This window comes from Echinops telfairi, unplaced genomic scaffold (genome assembly GCF_000313985.2).
Source record: "Echinops telfairi isolate 266 unplaced genomic scaffold, ASM31398v2 ScPeMD7_2010;HRSCAF=2546, whole genome shotgun sequence".
Lineage (NCBI taxonomy): Eukaryota > Metazoa > Chordata > Mammalia > Afrosoricida > Tenrecidae > Echinops > Echinops telfairi.
This window is the reverse complement of record NW_022105908.1, coordinates 1,388,812-1,397,334: the sequence shown is the minus strand read 5'-3', so window position 1 is coordinate 1,397,334 and position 8,523 is coordinate 1,388,812. Positions and strand designations below refer to the sequence as shown.

The window sequence follows — 8,523 nt, the reverse complement described above, 5'->3', positions numbered from 1 at the left end:
AAGGACTTTGGAAGGTGTTTCAGATAGAACAGACTAGATTACGCAACACAAATAAACAACCCCTAATACTTTTTTTTTAAATGTTGAGTTTATTTGGTTTTGCTCAAACCGCAAGTGCCTCAGTTGCTCCATGTCCCAGGCCTCTGGATCCCAGACTAAGAGTAACCATCGTCTTAAATGTTGCTGATTTCTGTAGCAAAAGGACAAAGAGGCTTGGAAGATTTCATCTAAACAGACCAACCAGGTGCCAGCAAGTCAATTCCAACTTAGGGTCTCCTATGTGTGCCAAAGTAAACTGTGTTTCAAGCAGTTTCCCATAGCTGCTTTTTCTGGAGGAGATCACTGAGCTTTCCCCCCCCCCCAAGGTCCCTATACGTGGGTTTGAACTGCCAACCCTTTGGATAGCAGTCAAGCATATTAACTAACCACTTGGGCCATCCCATGCTCCAACTCACAAATGTTACATCCAGAATTCCCCATCCAACCACTAGGGGCCAGCACTTGCGACCTTCTGTGCAGTAAGAGCTGAAGAGTTGGAGAAGGGCATCCGGGACTTCCTTAGGAAGCCTCTTCTCTGATAAGTGGCAAAGGGCTGTTTGTCTTTAAAAGAAGCTCAGAAGAATGAGCGCGCAGCGCCCGAACTGCGCACGCGCTGTGCACCCTCACCCGGAAGCTATAGTTTCGTTGCCTAACGCGGACCCGCGACAATGAACCCTTTGACGAAGGTGAAGCTCATCAATGAGCTGAATGAGCGGAAGGTCCAGCTTGCGGTGGCCGGTGCGGTTTCCTGGCGCTCTGAGGACAAGGACAGCGCCTGGATCTTCCTGGGAGGCCTTCCTTACGAGCTGACTGAAGGAGACGTCATCTGTGTGTTCTCACAGTATGGAGAGGTCGTGAACATCAATCTCGTGAGGGACAAGAAGACTGGGAAATCCAAAGGATTCGGTTTCCTGTGCTATGAAGACCAGAGGAGCACAATCCTGGCTGTGGATAATTTCAATGGGATCAAAATCAAAGGACGGACCATCCGAGTGGATCACGTGACCAACTATCGGGCTCCGAAGGACTCAGAGGAGTTGGACGAGGTAACCAAAGCCCTGCAGGAGAAGGGCTGTGGGGCTCACACACCCCCGCCAAGCTCATCGGAGGGCTCAGACAATGACAGACCCACAAAGAAGCACAGAAAAGACAAAAAGGGGAAAAAGAAAGGAACGAAAGTCAAAGAGAAGCCTGAGCGGGAGGTCCTGACTGAGCCACTGCCCTCCTCCTCCTCACCCAGCATCAAGGTGATAACGGAGGAGCCAGGCTTGAAAAAGCACTGCAGCGAGAGCTCCACCAGGGCGCCCACGGCAGAGGCCAGAGAGGGCCGGAAGCAGCAGCCCAGCTCTCCAGACGGACGACGGGCAGCAGACCCAGAGAGGAAGGAGAAGCCCAGGATTGAACCTAAGTCTTCCAGCAAGAGAGAAGGAAAAGAGGACAAGAGCCGGGACCGGGACCGGGGCCAGGGCCGAAGCACAGACACTCATCCTGGCTGGCCCAGCAGTCACAGGAGCCGGAGCCGGGATCAGGTCTACAGGCACAAGAGGTCCTGGCATTCCCAGGGTGGTGAGGGCTCCATCCCCGGGGCCACTGACCCTCGGCCTGCTCAGCCACGTAGGAGATTGTGACGTGAAATTGAATTTTAAAATGGAATCCGATTTCAGTTACACTTTCTGTGTGTACTGTTTTCACTGTAGAAGGTCTCTGGGGTGGTGTGCTTCTTTCCGGGTATCCGTCAACAGGAGAGGGACCCAGGTCCAACAGCCATGAGTCCAGGCTTAGCCCAGTAGGGCCCTTGAGCCACCAGGCCCCAATGCATGACAAGATGGCCAGGAAAGAGAAGCTAGTAGGCAGTTCTAGAATCCTGCCTTTAAAGCCCCACCTTCACAGTGGGCAGGTAGAACAGGGGAAGAGGAGATAGTACTGGGCAAGGACAAGGACAGCTGTGCCGCGACTGTTGAGATCAGCTACCCCGTCCTTCCAGCTTGTTTTTAAACATTTTGAACTTTTTGTTTGTTTTGGTGCATAGATCTTTCTCACCCCTCCGTGTATTTTTCACTTCACATGAAACATCTCATGAAAGCAGTGATCAATCCATTCCTCATACTGTGCAACTCCCACCTCTGTTCAGCTCAACACATTTTCATCGCCACAGAAAGCAGCTCTGTGTACCCTTGGCGCTCCCTCCTGCCTCCTCAGCCCCTGGTCACCACCCATCTGCTTTTTTTTTTTTTTGGTCTCTGTGTATGTCCTATCTCTGGAGACCACCGAGAAGTGGAACCATACTGTGCCGGCACAGTGCTTAAGCACTGGGCTGCTAACCAAAAGGGCAGTGCCAACCCCCCAGTGGCTCTGCAGGAGAAAGGTGGCAGTCTGCTTTTGTCAAGATTGACAGCCTTGGAAACCCTATGGGAATGTTCTCTCCTGTCCTCTAGGGTTTCGGAGTTGAGTGGACTTGGCAACAACAGGTTTGCTGATGTGCTGTGGCTGTTATCAACTTTCCCTCCCATGACTGCATCTTCAGGACTGACTGTAGACCAGAACCCCACTGCCCTTGAGTTATTCTGAGATGGTACATCTGACTTGGGGTATATATCCTTCATTTTATAGTTCTCAGTGATTACATCTGGTGGTTTTTCATTTTATTTTTTTTAATAAGTTCATAAGTGTTTCACACACACACACAAAAAAGAAGCTCAAAAAAGAACAATTACCCGGAGGACAGATAATGTATAGCAGATAATAGTTACACGGCTCTGCACAGCCTGCAAAGGGCTCAGACCCGAGGTCAAGTGTTCAAAATTAGGAATAAATTATTCAGTGATTGTAATAATTAAAAATTAATACAGGGTGGTTAATTGCTGGCCATGCATTGGAATGGACTTCACAGTAACTGGTCTGTTTTTTTTGTTTAATTAGGCCTTTGTTAGCTTAGCTTAGAAGCTTCCATGGGTGTGGTGGTGCTACACTAAGTGCCCAGTGGCCAACCCTGCTCATCCAACTGTGTTTGCATCCTCGGTGGCTCAAACTTTTAAGTTTTCCTCAACAATAGTCAGGACTGATAACAGACCTGGTTGTTGGCTGACTTATCAGGGATGGCAACTTTGGTTTACCAAAGGTTAGCATCCACCTTCCATTAAATGGGCCTTCTACTCAACCTATTACCATCTATTCAATTCCAACTCCTAGTGACCATACAGGACAAGGTAGAATTGCCCCTGTGGACATCCCAGACTGTCGCTTTATGGGACTGCCACTTTATAGGAGTTTCTCTCTCAGAGAAACTGGTGGTCTCAGGACTTCTGGCCTTCCAGTTAGCAGCCCAATGCCTAACCACAAGGCCACCCGGGCTCCTTACAGTGGTCATCCAAGTGGACACCCAATATCTCTTCTGCTCCAAGTGACTGGTTTTACAGCACAACCATAATTACCCCATTTCTTTACACAGGAGTTGAGTTTGGGATGGGCAAGCATGTGACTCACTCCTGGACAATAAGACACGGGGGAAGAGTGCTCAGTGGCTTCTGGGGACAACTGTCTTCTCATTTGTAAGAAAGGGATGAAAAGGGAGACTCGCTCTTCTGGCTCAGGGCATTGCAGTCAGTGCCTGTAACTGCTGCGGGGGGCCTACAGTCAAGCCATACCAGAACCTCCCCATGCAGCACTGGAGGTGCCACATCGCCTGGTTGCTTACAACCATTTGCAGACTTGCTCGCAGTCATTGGCAGCAAAGGATCCTAACTCACAACATGCAGGGAAATGGTCCCGTCTTTCACCTGTCTCCCAGCACCGAGCACCATTCTACGGGGACACCCTTGGAAGCCCTGGTGCTGGTGCCCCCTTTGCCAGCCAATATGGCCAAAAGGACAACACATTCCGATGGGCAGGCAGCTTCCCCCCACCCTGAGTGAGAGACTACACTGAGCCACTCAGCCATCCTTCCCCAGGAGCTCAAGGCCTGGTCCCACCCTCTGATGTGCTAACCTTGATTTACAAAATGGCCACTAGCAGCTTCCCACCTAATCAGGCTGGATCGGCAGCTGTCACTTCCATGACTATAGGTCCTGAGGTACAGATGGAGGGGGCTGGGCGGTGAGCTCCAGTGTTGAAGAGAAACAGGGATGGCTTGGGAGCCTCTTTGCCACCTGCAATGCCCAGAGCACACAGGTGCATGCTCAGTTGCTGCAGGCACAGCATGGGCAGGGGTCTTCTTTCTGTCTTCTGTGGAGACAGGCCACCACACCTGCAATCCGGGCTCTCTCAACCTCCACACCACTGACACTTTAGGCCAAGTTCAAACTGCTTTGTGGTGCCGGAGCTGTCCTGTGCACAGTAGGATGTTTGACCAGCGTCCCCAGTCTCTACCCAGGATAAGCCAGAAGCATTGCAACAATCAAACAATGTTTTCAGGCACAGTTCTAAATAGAAAGTCACTGAACTGTATACTTTAAAACACACACACACACACACACACACATCTATTTTTTCAGCCGAATCCCCCATCTCTTGAACATTTAATCCTGGACCTGATTCTGTTTGAAGAGTCAGAAAAGAATGCCTTTGTGATATGTGGCTGAGTAGTCTCTGTGAGCCTCCTCTTGGCTAAAACTGTCCAGAGCCCACAGCCTTTGCGTTGTAACAATTTTACCCTGGGGTTTCTGGCTGCCCTCTGGCCACCCTCGAAAAGGGGGTCCCTCTGAGAAAGCAGGCAACTCAGATGAAAGTTGAACAAAGAGCTGGGAGGGGTTAGGTCCTAAGGACATTGTCTGATTCCCCTGAGTCTAGCAAGGCCCACCCAAGGGCTCCTCCCTGGACTGTTCACATAGGTGATCCAACCAATTGCTTTTGTGCTTAGACCATGTTGTGCTGACTTTTTTTTCCCTCGCAGACAAATGATTCTCGCTGCTATATTCCGTTAGGTTCGGACTGCATGGGGGTTGTAGATGGCCACTGCTGACGTAGTGAAAAGCTTCTGAAGCTGCTCACGACAGATTAGTAACCACAAGTAAGCCCACGTTTGCTTTGTTTACTGGTCACTCCAGCCCTGTCAGGAAAGGGCTTTGGGGGAAAGACAGGTGCCCGCCATCCCTGGAAGCAGACTCTGATGTGGTGGCGTAATGTGCAATGGTTTACTATGAGGAGTAAGTAAGCACGGGCAAGCCTGTGTTTACCTTGGCTAGCGGGTAATCTGACTGCACAGAGGGAGTCCCAGTCTTACAACTGGGTCCTGTCCCAACAATTTGATCACACATCCATTCCCACAGGACCGAATGCCTTGCTTTTCCTATTAGGAATGACTTCGCTGATCCGTATCCTTACAAAGACACTGCTGTCTTTGTATACAAATGGCAGTGTTTTGAACAGCAAATCATAAAAATGACCACCTGCAAGGGAACATCGAGAGTGACAGGGCTGGCACATGCTGCACTGCAGCAAATGACTCATGGTAAGACGCACTAAACAACTAACCGAGGAACCTGAAGTTTGTCATCCCTTGAGTATGTCAGAAGTCAAAGACGACCCGTACTTACATGGCCATGGTCCAGATTTCTTGTAAATCATCGTCTTTTATTTATGGCCAGCTTGCCGCTGGCATTACAGGCAGGCCCAGGTTACTGATGGCATCCGCTCCTAAGTGTGTCTTACTGCTCTGACTTGGCCTTCTTTTAGTGTAGGAAAAGACTCTGAAGCTTTTCCATGATTGAAACCTCCGTGAGCAACCAGGGAAGGCGATAGGGATGCAGAATCTATTGTGAGGAGGGGTTGGTCCGGCCAAGTGAGGGCACATTTAAATTACAGTACAGGACGCCCGCCGGCCCATCATAACCTGAGGCTGCGTGGTGTGTACAGAGAAACGCTACAGCTTTCCTCCTGTGGGAGCCCTGCTGGTGTAGTGGGTTGTGCTTCAGGCTGTTAACCATAGAGTTAGCCCATTCCAAACCACCAACCGCTCCAGGAGATGAGATGAGATTTTCTACTCCAGTAAAGAGTAATAGTCTGGGATCCGCAGAGGGCCAGGTCTACCCTGACCTGTAGGGTTGCTACGAATCAGAATCAACTCAAGAGCAAGGAATTTGGGTTTTGGTTTTTGTGTTAGTCCCCCCTACTTCCGGCCATGCTTTCCTATCGATGGAGCAGAGAGATGAATCTATTCTGACAGTCCATTCTGGGAAAACCCTTCCCTCCAAGAAAATGCACATCGTAAGCACACCAGTCTTTGGATCCGAAGATGACAATAACAAAATCCAAACATGATGAAGGGAGAAGTATGAGAGCTTAAATTGTGAACACCCAATCCCCGGAAGGCTGTGGAGGACTCTGGGAGCCGCAAATCCCCCTGAAGCCTTTCTAGTGAGATTCAGCCTCTTGGCAGATCCCCTCTGGCCACCAGGAGAGGGACTCAAATAGCCTTCCTATCGGAGATGATCGTATACTTGATTGTGGTGGATTAAACCATAGTGTAATATGATACTTGGTCAGTTGACCTCCCTGTTGACCCAACCTGAATTTTCTCTAGGCTCAAGGTATCTCTCACTTGTTTCACAACAGAAATTTCTTTTCTGGCTTTTTATATATTGATGGTGGTCTTTTCTTTCTTACTCTTTGATTCTATTTTTATCTTTATATTATATTTTTCTTGCCATTTTGTTTTGTTTTCAATTTTTGTTGTTCCTGTTGAATTTTCCAGGTTGTAAAGCACAGAAGGTGTAGATCCATAGAGACAGTAACTGGTGTGATGGTCCATCAGGAATGTGGTGGAGTGGTCGGAGGTAGGTGGTGGGGAGCAGCCAATGAATGCAGGAGGGTGAGGGAGCACTAGAACTGATTGTGAGAATGTATCTACAACTCGTTTTAAAGTGATTTCAATATGGAAGTGTATGATAATCTGAATACTATATCAAGAAAACTAAAAAAGATAGAAAGCAAGCTTGACCAATAAGGAAATGGACATCATCCCACACTATCTTAAAAACTATTTCAAAGGGTTTATGGGTCCCTCAAAGCCTGTCCATGCATTCACTAACGAAATAAGGCTTGAAGGAAGGAGTGAGTCATGCTGCCTAGATAGGAGAAGTGATTTCCTAGCAGGTGTTTGCACCACCTTTGCCAGAGGTCTTGGATCTGCTGATGCACATTTCATCTCAGCCAAATGGCTTCAGAAGTCCCAACAGGCTTGTAGAATCATTCTACTGGCATGCTGTTGTTGTTGTCAAATCAGCCCCCAACTCTTGGCCAACCCACACACAAAAACACAATACTCCCGGCGTTGTGCCATCCTTATGATCAGTAGCCTTTGCACCACTGTGATCTGCAGCATTTTTATTGACTGGGTTTTGGTTGTTTTTTTTTAAAGGATATATCCAGGTTTTTCTTCTTAGACTGCCTCAATCTCCATAGGAATCTGTTCAACATACACACACGCACACGCACACGCACACGCACACGCGCACGGCCCAGCCCATCAAGGGCTGTGTAACTGGAAGTTCTGCCGCTTGCTCAATAACCCTTCCCTTAGGGAATAAAAAGTCTTGACTCAGTATACTGACCCATGTCCCTCATATGTAGCCTACATCTAGTCTGTCTACCTGCTCTTTCACTCCTAATAATCTGTTTCTTTTAAGCCCTTTCCTCGGGGAGTAAGTATCTCACCACAGCAAGTAAGGATTGGTTATAACCCACCAAGCGTGTGCAGAACGGCCAGTCACAGCCTACATTTGACTCTGGAACAAAGAACTTTTGTCACTAGAAAGACATTGCCAGACCAACTCAGACAATATGTAGAAGCAAGATGTCCAACCAGCCACTTCCTGGCTAAGAATCATAACCTACCCCAATGCATATTCATGAGCACCCCTTGAAATCTGCTACATGTTTATAATCCCCTCGACTTTCTTCCCAGGGTCCATGCACAAAACTGCAAATCCCTGGGTGTGGAGGGGGTGGGGTCATTGCCTTGGCTTGCTCCTTGTTTGAGTAGCCTTGACCAACCCAGCCTCTTTCACTTTCAGTTCATCTGCCTGTTTCTCAATGGCACCAGGTGAGCCCTGGGTTGTCAACAGCATCCTAGCAGCACGTCACCCAGCAAGCCTCCTCTGACACACAGGTAGTGGCTGTCTGAGGGCTGCATTGGGTGGGAATAGAGCCTGGGGTCACCAACAAGCAAGGGCCCACTCTGCCCTCATTTGATAGACTGAGGGGTTAAGTATGCATTTGGGAACCTGACATCTGGATTCGTATATTGAGTCTCCATGTGGCTGGTTGACTCTCCAAGCTCAGCTTTGTATCCTCAGCTTAAATATGGCACAATTCCAATCCAGATCAGAAGCAGTGAGAGGGGTCACAGTAAATAATCTGTGTTGTTTCCTCTATGCAAGTCTGCTTTCTGAACTCTTGGTTTCACTACTGTTTTTGCTGAATTGCCCAATTGTTTTGGTCTGATGTAGACACAGCCAGCAGCTAGAAAGTAGAACAGGAATAAAAAAA

At 48.6% G+C, this 8,523-nt stretch overlaps 1 protein-coding gene across 1 annotated transcript; it reads left to right on the top strand.

The window, feature by feature from the left end:
- Positions 1–704: 704 nt before the first annotated feature.
- On the top strand, positions 705–1,667 carry RBMX2 (RNA binding motif protein X-linked 2). Its single transcript, XM_004716311.2, has one exon. It carries the CDS (start codon positions 708–710, stop codon positions 1,665–1,667), a length of 960 nt encoding a protein of 319 aa, XP_004716368.1. The 5' UTR covers positions 705–707.
- Positions 1,668–8,523: the final 6,856 nt, after the last annotated feature.

Coding starts and splice junctions, on each gene's coding strand:
- RBMX2 (XM_004716311.2), top strand. CDS start 708: ATGAACCCTTTGACGAAGGTGAAGCTCATCAATGAGCTGAATGAGCGG.